This window comes from Eschrichtius robustus, chromosome 5, assembly GCF_028021215.1.
Source record: "Eschrichtius robustus isolate mEscRob2 chromosome 5, mEscRob2.pri, whole genome shotgun sequence".
NCBI classification, from domain to species: domain Eukaryota; kingdom Metazoa; phylum Chordata; class Mammalia; order Artiodactyla; family Eschrichtiidae; genus Eschrichtius; species Eschrichtius robustus.
In genome coordinates, this window is record NC_090828.1 from 87,443,638 (window position 1) to 87,465,258 (window position 21,621).

Consider the following 21,621-nt stretch of genomic DNA (forward strand, 5'->3'; position numbering starts at 1 on the left):
AACATTGCACTACCTTTACTCGATTTCTTCCCAAATACCTCTCTGTCCATATTTGCACCCTCAAGTCCTTCTTCCCAAGTCCCTCTGAAAAGCAGAGCAGAGTGACAAGCCACATATGATAAGATGTACAGAGCCGCAAATGAGATGACGAAGGGGCAGGCTTGAAAGTTATAGAGGGAGAGATAAGGGTATGGAAATAGCTTACATGTTGTCAGGGGGCTTTTATAAATTAAAGTTGTTTTCAATTAAAGAATTGAAAACAACTCTTTGCTAAGGTCTCTGAGAGCTTCAGAGAAACCTGGGCTACTTAACTTTTGGGGATAGACGTACCAAAATGCAGGAATTTCTAAACTTTATCAGAAGAAGCATACTTTCAATGTTCACAAAGAAAAACTAAAGTTGAATGCTGAATGTCTGGGGCTTTCAACCCCGTCCATCTGTCTGGGGAGATTTCTAGAACTTCATTTCAAAATAAAGCTAAATTTATGGCCCTTTACAAATGTAAGATATAGCCAAGGAGTTCTCCTTCCTTCCACCCACTCTTGTTGTATTCAGAGACAGGTCAAACTTTTCTTAGAAAGAAAAAAATATATGAAAGAGGAAAGGAAGCTAAAGAAAAAGGAACAGGAGAAGGGAAGGAAAGAAAAATAAGAACACAAAATATGATGTGGATGACCTGTCATGTATTTATGAGTAGAAAACTTTATAGAGATTAATAAAATAGTAGTAAGTGACAATTGAAGCCCTTTGTACTGTTGATGGTATGAAATAAAAGAACAGTTTTTGCTTCCTGGCCTCAAACATCTTCTAGCAAGAGGGAAAAGTCCAACCTACTTTAAACAGAGGACAGGGCTAAAACTCTGATACCAACTATACATGCAATAAGATTGAGAGAAGGAGAGGTGGATACAAGTGACCAAGTTTCTCCACTTGTTAAGATTGAAAGTGGTAATATAGCCTATTTTACAGTATTATTTCAGAATTACTGGTAAAGCAATTATCCAAGTACTTGACAGAATAAGCATCTGTTACTATTACAGTAACTCATTACAATTTATAAAAAGATATAAAGTTCCTTGATAAATGGGGAAAAGGCTATGGAAAGAAATTTTACATAAGAAATACAAATTATAGCAACTGTGGTATACTATTTAATAGTTACTAAATTACCAATGATATAAAAACTACACAATTTTTCAAAGTTATGATTAAACTGACCATTTTGTTGTTAGTTACAAAAAACATACAGACTCCTTGGGCAAGCAGTATGTCAATACATAACAGTCATATAAAAAAATGGTCTTGTGATTTAATTAAGTCATCTAGGCTTAGAAATTCTCTTAAGAAAATATAAAAGAAAAATTGACAAGCAATAGTAGGTTTACTGCATTTATAACTATTTTAGTATAAAACTGGAATCAACTTAAAAATCTAATAAAAGAGGAACGTAGAATTGGCTTGGTGTATTACAGTCCCATCAGCATTGTGGTGTATTATATGTTATTAAACATGCTGACTATATATACTACAATTTTCAATCTGTAACGTGTTTATAATAAAAGCTAAAGCAATCCTTAAAGCAACTAAAAATAGAGCTACCATATGATCCTGAAATCTCACCCCTGGGCATATATCCAGAGAAAACCATAATTTGAAAAGATACATGCACCCCAATGTTCACTGCAGCACTATTTACAAAAGCCAAGACAAGAAAGCAACCTAAATGTCCATCAACAGATGAATGTATAAAGAATATGTGGTGTATATATATACATATATATATGTATATATATACACACACACACCCCTACATATACATACATACATATACATACATATACACACACACACACACACACACACACACACACACACACACAGTGGAATATTACTCAGCCATAAAAAAGAATGAAATAATGCCATTTGCTGCTGTTGCAAATGGGTGGACCGAGAGATTATCATACTAAGTGAAGTAAGCCAGACAGAGAAAGACAAATATCATGTGATATCACTTATATGTGGAATCTAAAAAAAGAAAAAAAAAGAATAGAAAAAAAAAAGAAAAGAAAAAAAAAGACACAAATGAACTTATTTCCAAAACAGAAAGAGACTCACAGATACAGAAAACAAACTTATGGTTACCAAAGGGGAAAGGGGGATGGATGGGAGGGATGAATTACGAGGCTGGGATTAATATATACATACTACTGTGTATAAAATAGATAACCAACAAGAACCTACTGTATAGCACAGGAAAATATACTCAATATTATGTAATAACCTATAAGGAAAAAGAATCTGAACAAGAATATATATATATATATATATATATATATATATATATATATATATATAGAACTGAATCGTTGTGCTGTAAACCTGAAACTTGCATGATATCATAAATCAACCATACTTCAATTAAAATTTTTTTAAAAATTCAAAAAAGAAAGCAAATCCCACAAACAATAAAGAATACAATTATGGAACAATATGGATCAAATTTAAAGATTTCTGGTCACTAAGGACTTTCATCAGCAAGGTAAATAGATACTGAGAGACTTGGAGGAGATATTTGCCAAGCCTAAAGTTGACAATGTATTACTACCTGGTGTACATTAGGAGTTCTCTCAAAAAAACAAAAAAATTGAGAAACTCAGTAGAAAATAGAGTTTATGCACAAGCGATTCTTGGAATGCAGAGCCTGACTGACTCTAAATAGGTGACGTGATGCTTAACTGAAACACCAGTCAGAAGAATAAAAATAAATGCAACACTAAAGTAATGTCCTATAGCCATCAACTTGCAAAACTGAAAGTTTGATAATGCTGCATGCTGATGAGATCATGGAGCGAGGCGATCCCTTCTGCATTGTGGAGAGAGTGTGAACCGATGCATTCATTCTGGAGAAAGCTTGGCAGTAGCACCCAATTCATTTATAACCGTGTGTACCTTACCACCAAGCAATCCTTTACTCCTGGGGGTATGCCCCAGAGAGAATTCCTCACAGGTCTGTAAGGAGACATATCGATGTGGTTTGTTGCAATGTTGTTTGGGATGGAAGGAGTTAGGGACAATTTAGGTATCCACTCCTGGGAGACTGAGTAAGTAAAATTTGATGTGTGTTCACAACGGCAAAATGGGCAGCAGTTGGAAGAAACTAACTTGTTTTAAATATATAGATATAGATAGATATCCTAACATTGACTAACATTGAATGAAAGTAGTACGAACCAGAATGAGGCTTATAAACCAAAGGCTTATGCAATTTAGAACACATTCACTTACACACTGTTTTCCAGAATGCCACACATATAGCCAAATAAATGTATGGAGAGAGGATTTGATGAACACACATTCTACAGAGGATTGAAGTGAGGAATGGAGATGAAGAATAAAATAAAACCAACTTGGGGTCTTGCCCAGAATGATGATAATACAAGGCCACACACTGAAGAGGAAAATCAACTCAATTTGTTCACCTGAGGTTAAAAACAAAGACAAAAACAAAAACAAAAATGGAAAACTAAAATTTATATAACTTTAAATGAAAAAGCTGAAAGAATGCATAATTGCATGCAAGCTGACTGAAATAACAATAAAACATAGTACAAAATAATATTTATATGAATTTAAACTAGAACACAGAAATGGTATATAAGCTGATTAAAATAACAACAAATAAAACAAATACAAAATGGTATACACACTGGTTGAAACTACCTAAAAATGTATTCATGTGAGTCTGTTAGGGAAAAGGCCTGGTTGTGCTCCTCTACTTTTTCTTGACACCACTTTCTAGGAAAACATTTTACAGGGATGGTTTATGGATAGCTTATGGGCAAGGACATTGTACAAGACCACTGTGGTGGCACATCATCTTGTTTTCTTGGAATTCCTTTTAGCATCTCCTCCTCTTGCTTGCATGAGTCTGGAGGCTAAGACTGACCAAAGCTATCACCTCCTCTTTCCTGCCAAGCCCCAGTGAAAGGTGAAGTGATAACTTAGACAAGTCCTTTTCTGTCCCTCTTTGGATTTTTTGTCCACATCGCTGGTAAGGTAAGAAAGGGTTTTGACTTATCTTGGGAAGGTTTATCATTGCACCTTTCACGAGCTGATATAACTGGGAGAAAAGTCTAGGGGAAAGTTGGCACTAGATTGGGTTAATCAAAGAATCCCTCCTGGGTCCTTTCAGAACCCAACACATTAAGTCAGGTTCTCCACTGGGGCCAGGACTAGATGAGTCTTTGAAAGCAGCATTGCATTTGATCTTGTCTCCTGTGCATCTCCCTCCTGCACCCTTCAAAGGAGGGTGGCTGCAGGGTTACTGCAGAGGAACAGACTAGGAGAGGGTTCAAGGCCCTGCTTGCTATCCGAGAATAAAACATAATATGGGCAGAAAATAGAGTTTGTTCTTTAAAACTGAAATAGTTATTTTAAGTAGTGGAATTATGGATGATCATTTTCCCCAATTTTACTTCTTTTAAATAAATATATACTTACTCCATTATAGCAAACAAACAGTAGCATACTTCATTCTCTAGTGTTGGCCAGAGTTCCATTCTAGTAATGAATTGTATTATACAATTAATAAGTGTCCCATTGTGTAGCTAATTAGTAAATTTATCCTGTATGATTTTAACTGTTAATAATGTAGTCATGAATAAATGTCTTTTCTCCCACTGTAAGCACTTTCTATATACCTTTGCAGCTTGCATATAACCTAGCACAAAGCTAAGTATATCATAAGACCTACATGAGAAATAGGGAAAATTCTAAAATGGAGATGATTATTTCTAAATATCCCATACATAAAAAACATGTAGTGTGTTTGTCTACCCTCCTATCAACCTTATTTTTTTCTCCAAGTTTTTTCTTGTTGTTGCCTAGGGAATCCTTATTACGTTTTCTAATTTCTCTCACCTACTCTGTGTTGACCTCATCTCCAAGTGCAGCAACTTCCAACTTTTTATCTGACAGATTATTTTCCTTTTATTTTTTTCTCAAATGATTTTTATTTGAGCAACAAATGTATTTCAAATCCTCCATCCTTCAAAAAATTATGATCCCAATGTATTTTAGGGAGATTTTTATATACTGCGAAATGAGTCCTTTCATCCCCTAATCTGTTAATCCCAGAAATCAAGACCCATTATCTTATTTCTTCACATATTTTTTAAGATTTCAAGTCCTAGGAGGTCATGAAGCACTTCATTTATATATTCTGTGCAACAAAATAAAATGTAGTGCTTTGTTGGAAAACTATAATTATATTAAAAATACTGTTGATCTTAGTGATAGCAGAGAGGAATATTCTAGTCATGCACCATAGGGCCTACCTTTCCAAACAATAGCAGTGACACAATTGAGGAGATGGGGAACTGGCATAGTTATATAAAAGTGAATTAAAAAAAAACTTTTATTACCTTAGTTTCTTTCCTCCATCTGCAATTTTAGCTTTTTGAAGATAACCTTCTTTTTCAACCATCTGCAAGAAGAATGCATATATTAAAACTGTGACAAACTCCTATGCATTATTAGTTTGAATGAACCTGTGCTTTCCAACAGTCATTGCAGTGATGGAAGTTTCCAGTCACAGAACTTCAACAACAATGCATATATAGCTTATGGGAAGTGCCTTCAAGATCAGTCATTACAAGCTGTTAAATATCCAAAAGAAAGATAACAAAGAGTAATGTGAATGATTTGTTAGATAGTGATACACCTTTACTTACTTTTCCTTCTGGGAATTGAAGTCACTTGCTTACAAAATTGATTAAAAATGGTAAAAGAAAAACAAATTTAATGCCTTCCTTAATTTTACCAATCATCCTTGGAAAAGTTCTTCCTTTTCACTCCTCATTTCCACTTCCTCATGTACCTGCTGATGCCAGTGAGTGAGAAAAATTCAACAGAACCAGGTAACTGGGACGGTTAAACTGGAAGGGCATTTAAAACACTGACATTCCATGCATTTTGTTCAGTTAGTTACCAAGAGATGCTGTAGCAGCATTATCTCATTATCTTCCTCCATGATGTGGGTTTGCTTCCTTTCCTATTTGTATTTATTGGCTTTCACTGCTAATACAGCTGCACATTCCTTAAAGGAGATTCAACCATTCCTTATCATTCCACAGAGGTTTTTGTGGAGTTCTAGGGTAAATAAATACACAATGCAAATTGTGATGTGGTGACTCCCAGCAAAGTCTATAATAGATGTTTTAATTTCTTAGTGCCCTATTTCTACCTTCCCCTGTCAGTCCTGCACCCCTCCCATCCCTAGATCTTACCTGTGTTCCATCTTTTCGATCTTGGTAAATTGCCAACAACCTTCACCCACACCCCCATGCTATATGCTGAAAGCTTTAAGGAGTCACCTACCTAATATCAAAGGACCACACTCCCTTAGTGCCACCCTACATGCCTTCCTCCTGACTGTAATACTTCACTTCCACCATATCTTCATCTCATCAATTCCCAGATATATTATATCTACTTTAAAATGTAATATTTCTCTCTATTGTTACAGAGTTCTTCCATGTTTCCTCTGCAATCTCTTTTTAGATGCCCTGTCCTGAATCTTCATTTTCATTCTGCCATTACCACTATCACAGGGCTTATTTGGTTGTACCTGCACCTGTGCTGTGACTCTTCCTTTCACACCTGTGTTCCCAGCACAGAGAGTACTTGCTGGCACCAATGATCACAATAATAAATATTGTTTTAACAAATGAGTGGATGAATGAATGGCTATTTAAATGTTTATTTAAATTTTTATAGGAAACTGGACACGCAAAAATAATCTGTCTGCATTATGACAGGTTAGAGGAAGAGATATTTGGGGGTGAGTTGTTCCAAACCACTAAATTTCATCAGTTAAAGAACTGGCTATTTACAAGACTCACTCTGATATAGGTGAGATCTTTTCTGACTTGTTTATTATATTCCTAATACACAGCACAATACTTAGCTTTCAAAATACATTGGATGAAGACATCTCTTAATAAATAATGATGAAGATAATGATGATTTATGATAATCACAGCACAGTATTTTTCACATAGCTACATTTCCAGAGAATTTCTTTTCTTTCAGCATGTTCTCCACAAGCCTAGAAGAATCTGAGGAAGCTCTCTTAGATAACTTTTAGAATCATGATGTTCAGTGGTGCCTCTTCTGTACTTAGATACGTCTATTCATTTGCTTTTCCCACCTTTTGTCCTAATGTGTACTGTCTCTTCTTCTTAGTTCCAGGAAATCTTATTTGTCTACCCCCTAAAATCCGTATAATACATTTAGTATTTAAATCTGGGCATCACTAGTTTCTACAAATGTTTGGAAGAAAAATGTTGTTAAGAGCAATTAGCATCACAGAGGAGGTCCCTTTCTTTAGGAATGTATATTGAGAAATTTTGTTGTGTAACCATAGATAAAATTTACCGTTTTATTTAAGCTTTCTTATGATGAAAATAAAATAAGTTACCAAAAGCCTGAATCTATCTACCAAAAAGCTACAAAATCTCTCAACCCATGATAAAAACTGATGCATACATTCTCAGCTAAGAATATTGCCTCTTTCCCCATAAAAATATTCACTGAAAGACCACTAGGTGGATATTTAGTACCCAGAGATGTATTATTGATGACCATTTCTTTAAAAAGAGAAGGGAAATGTGAAAGTAGAAACCTAACACTCTTGCAGGGGAAATCAACATAAGCTGGCTTGAATTATATACCTTAAAATTCTCTCTCCTTGAATATATAAGTAAAGTTTCTCTATATGCTGGGCCTTTTCAGGATACCTGAGATTGAGGCCAGGGGCTGGATTTCTCATGTTAGGATTCTATAAATGGACATCATTGCCATCAAACAGGCTGAACCAATTTTCACGGCCTTTGGTCAATGCAACAGAGTTTCCAGGCATGTCCACACAGAGGTCCAGAAAAAGGAAAGAGGAAGAGGTAAACAGCAGGTTAGGTATCTTCTTTTATATTATCTTTCAAAGTCCAAGTTGCCTTCCTGGTCATTTGAAGAAGCTAATAATCCTTCTACTGTGTACTTTTACCTATTATATTTATTTCTACAGTGCATATTTTTACTTATCTATGTATCGGCATACACATTTCTACATGTAATTATATACATGTGCAACCATCATGCACTATTCCCACTTCTGTGATCAGGTGTTCATTGCCCTCCATTGTTTCTTTCATACTTGCTGTACAACCATTCATTCTTTCAACACATTTTTAAATAGTAACATCCTCTTCCCCTAAATTCCGGCTGCTCTGCTCACAATGGGGCTGCAAAGACTAATAGGACAACCTTAATCTTACTGAGGCTTATATCCTTGTGAGCTCACATTTCAAGATACTCCTGTTCCTCTTTTTGGGGGACTGGATACCATACTCCCCTCCAGTTATCTCAGAGACTAAGGCCAACTTTTGCCCTGAAATAGAAAACTCCAATCAGGCTTCCTACACTGAAAGCACTGCATTATTTTAAGTCCCATGCTGGGAAGCAAAGTTTCCATGAGGTACATTTAATTACTTTATTATTCCTTGTCATCATACTTTGAAATACCTCACCATGTTCCAGGCACTAGGAATCAGTCATTCCAGGAGGCTCATAGGAGCAGAAAGAAGTATTAGGGCAAGCAGAAGATTGCTATGTATTTTGTATGTGGGTTTATATACGGTACCATAGTAATTATTCTAATTACTTATTCCTCTTTTATGTTAATCACATGGTTTGAAGGGACAGTAATCTATAAATTACAGTTGAGTATACTGGTCATCTAGGACCTAGATGGTCTTGCCTCTAGTAATTTACAAAACTGTGTATAGCTTTAGGCCTATGTTTAGGATACTATATACCAAGTTCCAGGCCAACTTGAAGTTCTTTAAAGTAGTAGCACTCCCTAAACAAAGTATACTTAAGAACTGTCAACCAATCTTTAGATGCTGAATCTGGCTTCTTGAGCTATTTGTCCAATATTCCTTAGAAGCCCTATTTAATGTTAAGTGGCAGGAAAGATCAGCAATTCGTCCAGATTGGATGCCAGCCAGTCTGCTAGCATTGAGGAAGCACTCGGCAGACACAACTGTGCTGAGATACAGATGAAAAGAATGAATGGCAGTGGGATATCCAGATAGCACCTGTTTATCAACCTAAGTTGGAAGCGAGAGGCAAGGCAAGAGAGCAGATGACAACCTTTGATTAATGCTAACAATCACGGCAGAAAGACCGGCCTGTAACCGTTAAGTACAGACACTGCAATTTTTTTTTTTTATATGAAGGCTTCACGTAGTTCTCAGATAAAAGAACTGAATTGAAAACAATAGGTTTTCATCTACACCAGTCCACCAAAAGAATTCTGTCAAAATACATGTTTATAAATGGAAATAAACTGAATGTAAAACTTTCACCAGATTTTCATGAGAGGGTATTGGCTTTTTTTTTTTTTTTAACATCTTTATTGGAGTATAATTGCTTTACAACGGTGTGTTAAGTTTCTGCTTTATAACAAAGTGAATCAGTTATACATATACATATGTTCCCATATCTCTTCCCTCTTACGTCTCCCTCCCTCCCACCCCTCTAGGTGGTCACAAAGCACCGAGCTGATCTCCCTGTGCTATGCGGCTGCTTCCCACTAGCTATCTATTTTACATTTGGTAGTGTATATATGTCCATGCCACTCTCTCACCCTGTCACATCTTACCCCTCCCCCTCCCCATATCCTCAAGTCCATTCTCTAGTAGGTCTGTGTCTTTATTCCCGTCTTGCCACTAGGTTCTTCATGACCTTTTTTTTTTTTTTTTCCTTAGATTAATACCAGAACGACACACCCTTTGGGCTGCTGATGTATGTTAAGTGGTTGCTCTTTTCTCCTTTGTTCTGATTCCTGTGTTCACTGGCAATCCTCTGACCCTAATTTAGCTTCCTCGGTCCTCTCACAAATAGTCAGAATGTGGGTGACAAATAGCATCAGTATATTTGCCATTATAAATTAATAAATCAGAATTATAATTTATACAGCTGACTCTTACAAATTTGGTTACTGTGAGGTAATCCTAGGGATCATCATCTCTGTAAACACTGATAACATTGATACATATAATTTTTCAAGATCCACAAAACTGAGACAGGCCCCAGACCTGAACTGGAGAGAGCCCTCCGAAGTAGATAGCACCACCCTGTGAAAGTTTCTGTATGACTGACTGGCCTCCTAGGAGAACTTTGTATCAATTCTGTATAACTACAAACATGCACTAATATTATTTTGCATTTAATTATTTTCCTATTTAATAATTAGGCACTTGCTATATTTTTTTCTGAACTTTTAATAGATTGCAGTACTTTGCTGATTATCTGTTTGTTTAGATAATTTCTATTATAAAGCACAGAAGGAGGACATATCTGGTTATATCATTTTACCCCCAAATGAGGCTTCTCTTCCTTCTTAAATCTCTTCTTAACTTTTCCACCACCCACAGAAATAGAAATTTCTGTGTCTCCTTTCCATTGGCTTCTTAAAAATTATTTTTTAAGTTTCTATTTTTAAAATAAAAATTGTATATATTTAAGGTGTACAATATGATGTTTTGACCTACATATACATAGTGAAATGATTCCTATAGTCAAGCTACTTAATATATACATTTCCTCATATAGTTACCTTTTTATTTATTTAATAAATTTATTATTTTTGGCTGCATTGGGTCTTCGTTGCTGCATGCAGGCTTTCTCTAGTTGCGCCGAGCTGGGGCTACTCTTTGCTGTGGTACTCGGGCTCAATAGTTGTGGCTCGCGGGCTCTAGAGCACAGGCTCAGTAGTTGTGGTGCACGGGCTTAGTTGCTCCACGGCATGTGGGATCTTCCCGGACCAGGGCTCAAACCCGTGTCCCCTGCATTGGCAGGCAGATTCTTAACCACTACGCCACCTGGGAAGCCCCAAAATGTAAGTCTTTTTTTGTGGTGAGAGCATGTGAGGTCTACTCTTGTAGCAAATTTCCAGTGTACAACAGTCTTATTAACCAATATAATCACCATGCTGTATAGTTGATCTCTAGAACTTAGTCATCCTACATAACTCCATTGGCTTTCCTTCTCTTGCCCCACTTGCCTCTTTGGGACTCACTGCTTACATTTTTCTTCTCAGTTTCCAATTATTTTTGTACTGGCTCTAGCTTTCTTGCTATATCAGATCTGCTGACCATGTGTGTGGACTTGCAGTAGAACAGAAACAAAAACAAGGAAAAAAAATCACCTTCAAAATGCAGCTTATCTGTACACCATATAAAGTACTAAGTACATAAAAAATGTAAATGCTTAATTTTAGGACTATCTTACGTATAGCTGGAGAATGAACTATGATGCATTTAGAGAGGTGAAATATAATATTTCTGCCTAATGTAGATACATAATTTACGGTGTGCAGACTTTAAAAAAGTGGTAAACCAAAATTCTCAAGTTGGATACAATAATTACACGAAAAGGAGAATCGAAGAAAAGCAAAGAAAAACGATGCTGTGTCATACATGAGTGATGCCTGTAAAGGAGTAATAAAGCATTCTCAAAGAAGTTCTGGAGAAGCTGGTCTTGACTTCAGGTCTCAAAGTTAGGCATGGTTTGCTCATTGTAAATTATTTATACCCTGCAGTGTGTATGTTGCACAATGCTTTCACAGGTATTCTCCCTCTCTTACTCTCAGGATAAGAGAATATGTTGTGCTTTGGGGTTCTGCTGAATGTCTTAAACTGTTTTTCAAATGTTGGGTTTGGCAAAGTACATATAATGTTTTGCCAAGTGAATTTCCCCATCATTTTAAACCCCTGTGTATTTCAAGAGAAATTTTACCCACATGTCTCTGATTTATTTACCCTTAACTCATCAAAATATCATCTTGAATAAGCTACATTTTGATGTTTAAGAACCCCCATAGCCTTTTCCTGAGCCTTTCATCTTGTAACCAGTGTGTTTCATTTGGTCACCACCAAAATATCCAGGTTCTAATTGGGAAACAGGCTGATGAGGGAACCTCTTTTTGTCTTAAGAATTTCAGTCTTCTGGAGGCTTTTCCTGTGTATCACATCTCCTTTCTCCTCCTTTATTTCTCTCTTCTTCCCTGACTTCTATTTCTTTGTTTCCTTGATTTAAATATGTTGTTCTTTCCTTGCCCGTCATTGGAATTCAGTGAGAAGGGCCTTCCTGGTTACTGCCTGGGCAATTTATTAGCCTAATTCAATTGTTTTGTTATAACCTAATTTTGGTCAAGGCAGTAGGGAAGAAAGGACTGCTCAATGTTAACAACCTTTTTTGTTGTTGTGTGTGTTTGTTCTTCTTCTCTACTCTACAGTTAAATGAATTTCAAATGTAGGCCTGGATGGGAGAAGTCATGGTAACCTGTTTCTGTGTTTTAATGGCTTCTGAACTCCTTACCGTCACCTCAAGGCCCATCAACATCTGAGCACTGCCTCACTCTGCCCACACTTCCAGACTTATTTCCCTGTTCTAGCCAGTGTGGCATTCTTGCAGTTTTCCCAATGTACCCACTTTGTTCTGACTTCCAGACCTTTGCACCTGATGTTCCTTCAGTTTGCATCATTCTTCCAGTAATTTGCTTGACAAACTCTAGTCACCCTACAAATCTCAATTTAAATGGCCCTTTCAAAGAGTGCTTTTATGACTACTTAATCCAAGGTGGGCTCTCCCTCTTTCATAGAAACTTGTTTGTCTGCTGTCATAGCATGTTGTGCAATTTGCATTCAGAGAATTATGCCTTTCTTTACTCGTTTAATACTTTTCTTCACCCCTAGACTGACAGTCCCTCCAAAAAAGGACATGACTATTTAGCATATCATTGCATACCCTAAACCCAGCCCGGTGCCCAGTACAGGGATGGCCTCAACAAACATTGGAATTAACACACTCCTACAAAACACTGTAAAAACTATACTCCAATAAAATTTTTTTAAGAAATAAAAAACACACTCCTGCTGTTTGAGTAAAGGAAGGGTACATAAAGCAATGAAAACTTGGAGACGGTGTGTATTACTGTTATTAAATTATATAACATTATTAACGTACTGCCAGCTTGAAGATCTGGGAGGAAGTTTTTTTCAGAAAACCTAATTTTATCTTGACAAAGTAGAATTTTGAAAGACTGAAGAGCTTTTGAAAATTTTTTGCAATTTGAGGAAAGCACAGCCTGATCAATAGAACTATTCCCCCAAAGGGGCTGTCCTTTGTATTAAAATAAGAAAACACTGTATGCTCACAATGTCTTTCATCCTTAAAGCCCTCACAAGTATTAATTAATCCACAAAATGATATCTGGCTCCAAAAGGTAGAATCTGTGACTTAAGGTTTATCTGCAAAAGCCTGCTTTGCCCCCAAGCCATGGCAACTTCCTGAGCTCTGGCCTCCAAATCCTTCTAGCTCAGGAGGTAGCAGATGATTCTCTAAAACCTGCCACAGGCTTTTGACTCCTGCAGGGTTATCCGTAGACATGTCTTAAACTCTTTTGATAAACATAAAGATGATAAAGATTTAACATGCTATAAACAGGATTATTTTTCTTGAACATTTCTTTAGGGGGAAAAGGGAAAATGCCCGGAAAATAATTAGGTCTCACGAAGAGTTATAATACGAAATACACAAGATCAGGAAACAAACACATATTAGTATATTTGACATTTCATGTTTAAAATCTTTGCCGCATTACAGAACTGGTTAAGCAACAACACGGCTTCTCAGAAAATAATACAGTCTCATGCATTGATAGCATATGGATTTGCACACCAAGTGGCATAAATGACTTCAGGTGTCAGTGAACTGGGTAGTTTCTGCCCTAAGATTTCAGACTCCAAATAGGAATATATTTTTGTCAGTATTCAAAAGAAATGCATTATGTTTCTGTTTAACCATGTTGATCACAACCTACTTTATTAAAGGGGAAGTTGAGAGGTAAAGCATGGTTACCAAAGGGTGACAGCATCTATGGGAGCATCCACCATGGCAGACTCCGCTGTCATAAAGTGAATTACTTTTCTCCAAAGGGAGTGCATCGAATAGGATACTTTTGCCAGTTGTGCTTAAAGCCAAAGCCTCCCGTGATTGCTGGATACTGTTCAAGGAAGTTCTAAATATAGGAGATAAAGGAAATGGGATTTATAGCAGAAAATGTGGGATATAAATAAGCTCAAAGATCCATATAGTAAAAATAATGAGTAATAACATCAACTTAAAGGATTTTACTATTTTCTAAAGTGTTTTGGTGTATATCATTTTATATATGGTAGTTGATCCTGGTAGGTACTGGCAAGGGAAACTACTGCAAGAACCTATGGATGATTCCAGAAACAACACCGAGGCAGGCATGAGGGAAAGAAAAAGAGATGTAGAGATGAAGGAACATGTCAGATTTGTGGAAAAAATATGTGAATCTAGGTTAAAAATAATTATACAGTTATATTAGTCAAATATAAAGACAGCTTTATAGGTTCTGGAAAATAATTCAAGTCTTGATGTAAACAGTAACGGATAATTAAAAATTAATCAGAGGGACTTCCTGGTGGCGCAGTGGCTAAGAATCCGCCTGCCAATGCAGGGAACACGGGTTCGAGCCCTGGTCCAGGAAGATCCCACATGCCGCGGAGCAACTAAGCCCGGGGGCCACTACTACTGAGCCTGCGTGCCACAACTACTGAAGCCCGTGCTCCTAGAGCCCGTGCTCTGCAACAAGAGAAGCCACCGCAATGAGAAGCCTGTGCACTGCAACGAAGAGTAGCCCCCGCTTGCTGCAACTAGTGAAAGCCCGCAGGCAGCAACGAAGACCCAACACAGCCAAAAATAAATTAATAAGTAAATGAAATTTTTAAAAAAATTAATCAGAATTTGTTGTTTGAGGGAATTGGTGGTTATTTTGGCATTGTCTACCATAATGAAGTAATTCATAAGTAAGACTTGTGGGGGAAAGATAATCATTTCTGTCTTTAAAGTAACATCAAATAAGCAATTTAATTCAAGTAGAGATTGATGAATAAAAGTTGAACATAACCTCTGTTCACAAGACAGAGCAAGATAAACAAGTACTCAAAGAGAGGGTCCAGGGAAACCCAACTCAGGAATAGGAAGTAAATTGGTTGGTAGTTCCAGTAGAGTTTAGAGACAGAGAGAGAGAGAGAGAGAGTGTGTGTGCTTGTGTAGACAGAGAGAGTAACAGAGAGAGAGGGATGCAGAGAAAGAGATTTAGAGAGACTGCAAACTGAAGAGGTCAACAAATTACTGGTTTATTTTCCTTCTATCAGCAGTACTTCCCAATGTCACTTTTACAAGGTTATCTGACCTAGAATAGAGTATTGAGCACATAGATATATCTTCTTTTAGTTAAACTATCCATAATTTGAGATATTTAAAATGAGTTTCATTTATTGAGAATTGAGGCTACAGAGTCAAAACATAATTATAGGCCAGCAAACCAACAAATAACCTTAAAGGTAGGAAGTTAAATTGACAAAACTGTTTCTGAATATTCTAATTTTTTAAATATTAGCCTATGCTTGATGTATAGGCATAGCACAAATATACCATTAGTTATTGATTAAATTTAAGTAATGACCATAATTTTAATTTTTAAAATTCATAATATATATTTCATGTAAAAATTTTGAGACACTTTAAGGCATTTTTCAAATACAATCCATATATATTTGTACATGTAAAATTATATATAATTGCATATATATTTATATTACGTACACACACGCTCATATAGCTTCATTTTCAGTCTAACTTTTGCCATGTTTCATCAAACACTTCAGAGAAACATTTGCACGTGCTATATTTAAAATAGAGCACTTTATATGTACTTTATATGTTCTGTAAGGCAAATTTATAGAAAAGAAACACAATTACTTTCTATTCACTGTACAGCTGTACTATGCCAGGCCTTCTATGAAGTTTTAATAATAAAACAGTAAGTGAAGCATAGCTCTCCCCTCAAATACCTTATAGTGCAGTAAGAGACATGTAAAAGGAAACAGGCAATTTTAGTGTGATTAGAGATAGAGGCAATTTAGAGACAGAGGCAAGGCCAAGCTGCTATAGGAAGGTAGAATAAAGAAGGGCTACCTGATTCAAAGTTGAGGAAGCAAAGAAATACTTTCCAGGGAAAATGGTCTCTAAGTTGAAACCTAAGTGATTAATTTTGAAAACAAGATATTGTTATATCTAATTAAATTTTAAAATGTCTTTCACTATGAATAGCAGTCATATATTTATTAATCTCCAAAATCAACAACATTGTTTTAATAAATCTTTAATATCTTATCATTAAATCAATTGACAAACATGTCTTTTCTGAACAAACCCTAGTCCCAGAAGCAATGTAAGGGCAAGTATGATATAATAAAGAAAATACAAGTCATGACCCCTAACTTCAAAGCATTTATAGTCTAGCCATGGTACAAGTCTATTACCCATGAAATAAGAGAGAACAACACAAAAGAGTGCTGAGATGAAGGAACTATAATTGTTACAGAAAATCCAAACTCCTTCAGGGTGAGAACCATGTCTTAATCATGTTACCATTGCTGGCTTGAGGCTGTGTATTTGGCAGTAGATAATAAATAAGGTAAATCAGAGCAGTGAGAGAAGTCTATAGACTTGATGCTATAGAAAATAGGAAGCTGTTGAAAGTTCTGACAAGGAGAATGAAATAATGAAGGTACTGTTTAAAGAAGGTTGGTGTGGAAGGTTGTACAGTAGCACAGGATCAGTGAGAGAGGCATGGTGGGATACAGTGGGGTGAGACCAGAAGCATTTGAAGGCCTCAGAAAGGGTGTGCCTGTACACATGGAGAAAAAAATGAGGCCACCACATCCATTGTAAAGAAACCACCTCAGAAAATGTTGACATGTGAAGGGTCATAGAGAAAATAAAGGATCCAAAGAAAATGTGTTCTCAGCCTAGATAAACGTTTGCTACTAATAGAAATGGGATAGATTGGGAGTTTGGGACTGACATGTACACACTACTATATTTAAAATAGATAACCAACAAGGACCTACTGTATAGCACAGGGAACTCTGCTCAGTATTCTGTAATAACCTAAATGGGAAAATAATTTGAAAAAGAATAGATACATGTATATGTATAATTGAATCACTTTGCTGTACACCTGAAACTAACACAACATTGTTAATCAACTATACTCCAATATAAAATGAAAATTTAAATAAATAAATAAAATTTTTAAAAAAGTCTTCTCTATTAAAAAGAGCTAACTTTTTTTGTTTTTTTGTTTTTAACAGCTATTAAAAAAATAGAGATGGGGGTCAATGGAAATAGGAATAAATTTGGGAAGATGGTGATGGTGTGTTCAACTTGGGATATTTCATTTCAAGGATGACACCAAGATGCGCTAAGAACAAATGACTAAGTAGCACTTCAAGATATATGATGAGATAATGAAGAGAAAGTACATAAGTATAGATCTGTGTACTATGAGCTTGGAAATTTAAAACAATGTCATTAACTATTTCATTTGTGCACTCATTTAACACACATTTACTGAGATTTTACTATGTTCTAGCAATTGTTATAATCATGGGAATAGTTATAAACATAAGAGACAATAACCCTGCTCTCACAGAACTTTCTAAGGAGATGACAAACAAATAAAAAGAAACTGCAGAGTATACCACATGGTGGCAAGTTCTATGGAGAAAATTAAATTAGGGTAAGAGAAAAGAAGTGTGGACAGAAATGGTGGGTTTTTAAATTTGTTCATTTGTGTTTAGGGGACACTAGAGAAGAGCTATCTTAAAAGGTGATATTTGAACAGAGATGCAAAGAAAAGGAACAAATGAGCCCTAAAAATTTCTGGGCGTCAAGTGAACTATTTTGTATCAGGCAGAGGAAAGAAGAGGAGAAACGGCCCTGTGGAAAAAGTAAGGAGGTCATTTTGGCTGGAGCAGAATAAGCCAGACTCTCGTCTTCTCAGTTTGCATGCATTGAAGGAGCAAGCCACCATGCTGGAAAAGCCCAAGTGGCAAGGAAGTAAGAGTAGCCTCTGGCCAAAAGCCCTGAAGGAACTAAATCCTGCCAGCAACCATGTACCTGAGCTTGAAAACAGATCTTTCCCCAGTCAAGCCTTCAGATGTGACCCCAATTTTGGCTTAAACCTTGAGTGCAAACTTTTGAAAGGCTCTGAGCCACAGGACCCTGCTAGGTTATGCCCAGATTCCTTACCCACAGAAACATGAGAGAATAATATGTGCTGTTCCAAGTTGCTGAGTTCTGAGGTAATTTATTTTGTAGCAGTAGATAAATAATATAGTATTGAAGTGAAATAATCACTTACCAATTGTTCCAGTGGAGGAATGACATCTTTCAAGACATGCTGTGAATGATTCCTTCTGTGCCGGGATACCTGAAAAAATAGTGACATTTGATACTATTATATTATTTTTCTTTTTTAAAAAAACTTTAAATGATTTAAAAGAGTGTAATTTAATAAAAGTGCACATGAAAATAACCATATTCAGATTCATTCAAAAAGGTGAATAAAGTAGATTTAAATGGGAAGTAAATGTTTTGGACATTAATTTGAGTAAGATGTGTACTCAAAGATGGCTGGCTGCAACAATATCTCATATTGCATGTGGTCTTCTTACTGTGTGACCTTGACACCCCTCCTATCAAATGGTGGGGTCTATGTTCTTTCATTTCAAACTTGGGCAGACCTTTATACCTGCTTTAACCAAAACATATGGCAGAAGTAATACTATATGGACTCCAAATATTAGAGCATAAAAATATCACGCACTACCCCCTTGCTCTCTTTACTCCCAGCTCAGTTTCTTCCACAGACACAGGGCTCTCTCTGCTCCTGCCTGCACGTTCTCTCTGTTGTTGGAGCCTGGAGCCCTGCTCTCTGGGCACGGGAGGTGTCCGCTCCCTTGCCTGCTGAGACCTATGGAAAGGGGCTTCCGGGGCCAGATCCCTTTTTCCAGAGGAAAAGCAGAGATCTGAGTTTACTTTTGTTTTTTCCATTTCGGGTGTACCCTTGGGGACAGGTGGGGAGAAAAGGTGAAGGCTCTGGGTGATGCTATGATGTGGCACTGGCTATTGAGTAATAAATTTGCTATGGATTGTAAAAAAAAAAAAAAAAAGTTACCAAATCATCCCATACAGAGAGACCACAGGGAGAGACCTCGTAAGTTTTCTAGATGACAGACTAGCTGAGGTTCCAGCAGACAGCCAGTATCAACCACCAATCACGTGAGTATAAAGATATCCTGATGATTCCTTCTTCCAGCCATTGAACCACCCCCAGCTTTCAAGTCTTCCCAGCAGAGACCTCAACACTGTAGGAGAAATAAGGCGTTCCTGTTGTGCCTTATCTGAATTTTTGACCAGATTCCATAAGCATAAAAAAAAATCATTGTTTTACACCTCTATGTTTCAGTGTGATCTGCAATGCTGTAGTAATAACTGGAACAAAATATTTAATATTGAAACACTTTGTGTTTATGCTATGTTAGGAACTCAGCTTTTTCGGAGTTAATGTGCTATTAATTTCCCTGTCTTCTACTATTATCCAGATATATATAAATATATAATAATCACACAATAAGTGCTTTTGCAACAAATTTGTTTTAAATGCCTTATTGTTCTTTCTCCTGAAGAAGCATCATAGACGGATTCTATAATTTAAAAAAAAAAGGAGGAATTTATAATTAAAAATCATTATCTTGAAAATTTAAGTAGAAGCTCTCATTAAGAGCACTATTTCACTAAACAGGAATTTTCCAGTACTTTGAATGAAGGAGAGAGTGGAAAGGGTTGGGACAAAGCAGTAGGAAGAAAAAGGAAGAGACAGAGGCAGAGACTGAGAGAGACAAAGAGAGAGAAAGACGTGAGTGCAAGGAATCTTTAAATAAAGCAGGCTCAAGTACCATGTCTAGAAAAGAACTTTGGATGTCTTTGACTCTGCTTACCAGCACATGCAAAAGACTGAGGGGATTAGATCAATGTCTACTAAGATTTTGAGGGAACTGTATTCCCAAAGAAACCAAAAACCTGGCCTAAAAACCCTGTGATTCTATTCAATCCCTGAATCCCGTATTTGCTCCACAAAACCTGAATTATGAAGGCAGTACAACCTTCAAGGAAGCCATTCTCTTCAATGCCCACTTCAGATGTGGCCCAAGAAGGATAATGGGGAAGGAAGAGACTCCAGAAAGCAGAGCCAGAAACCCGGGAGAACAATGGATATGGGAAATTCTCCCAGAAAGGAGAGCCAGAAACTGTCTCTACTGCCAGGACAGGGTCTCACAGGACCTGCCCAGCAGGATTACAATCATCACTTTGGTCCAGAGACTGTTGGTCATTTACCATTCTTTCCTTTACAAATGAGAGGATTTTTGTTTGTTTGTTTGTTTGTTTATTTCCAGGTATCAAGTTCTTGCTCCACCATTGTCTATTGGATATGATGGGGAAAGCAGGACAGAGAGCTTATTTTTCAAGTTCTAAATTCTTAACACCCTGGAGAAAATTTGGGCCTGATGGAGAAAGCTACTTATCACCAGAGATTCTGGAACTGGAGCTTGAGGCAGTAACTGGATGGGACTTTTGATTGTCTCCTTTGAGGAGGTGTATGGGTGTATTTCTAAGTGTTGGAAGACAGGTGCAAATTGATATATGGGAGGAAGGAAGAGCCTGGTGGTCACTCACCGAATTCTGTGCTCTCTTTCCTGGGCACATCTCCAGACTGCACTTCTCAGCCTGCCTTACAGTTAAGAGTGGCCACGTGACTATTTCAGACCAAAGGCAAATGAGCAGAAACAATGAGAACCACTCCCCCTCCAAGGCTATTAACCAGTGAGTGCTCCCCCCGCAATGTTCTCTTTCCTAGTATACTGGCTGGGAGTAAACATTAACCGAGGCCTTATGGGAGGACAAAGATGCAAGTTGGGGGCCCTGAATCACCATGTCAAGAAAAGCCAAGCACAGGCCAGGAAAACTCACTTTGTTTTATTTAGTAAACTTTTTATTTTGGAATAATTTTATACTTAGAGAAAAGTTGCAGTGAGGACAGAGAATTCAGGTAGAAAATTTCCTTCGAACTTCTATATAGCGAGAAATAAACTATTTTGTGGAGCCATCATGTATTTTAGAGAATTTTATAGGTGTTAACATTACCATAATTAAGATAACCATAGTTGACACTCAATCAACGTTGAAATGAAAGGTCTTTTGCATAAGAAAGCTGTGAACAGAATAATAGTTAATGGGAGAAATCCTAGCAACCAAAACTTCATACCTGTTATTCATTGATATTTCAGCTTCTCAGCAGGGGGAGAATATACATATATTTGGTATTTAAGCCTCTTAAGGAACTAGAATTTGTTTTATATTGCTATGCATTTAGAATTTACTACTCTCAACTATTACTCATTATACTAAGATTTATAATCTTCAGTGAAAATTTAGTATACATGTCATATTCAGCTTACACAGGTCAGAGAATTCTGGGATAGAGGGAGTTTTCTTGTTCCATTTTCTTGCTGGATTATAGTCTTGGCGTAAAAGTCATCCTTTTGGCATGTAAAG

The 21,621-nt window shown here is 36.7% G+C and overlaps 1 protein-coding gene across 1 annotated transcript in view; it reads right to left on the reverse strand.

Annotated features, from left to right (window-relative positions):
* The window catches only part of ARHGAP15 (Rho GTPase activating protein 15), a 584,102-nt gene that overhangs the window by 512,614 nt on the left and 49,867 nt on the right, over nt 1-21,621 (reverse strand). The window contains exons 2-3 of the mRNA XM_068543993.1: nt 18,368-18,436; nt 5,424-5,485 (exon numbers count right to left, since the gene is read on the reverse strand). Coding sequence (XP_068400094.1) covers nt 5,424-5,485; nt 18,368-18,436 — 131 coding nt within the window. The remainder of the gene's footprint in view (nt 1-5,423; nt 5,486-18,367; nt 18,437-21,621) is intronic.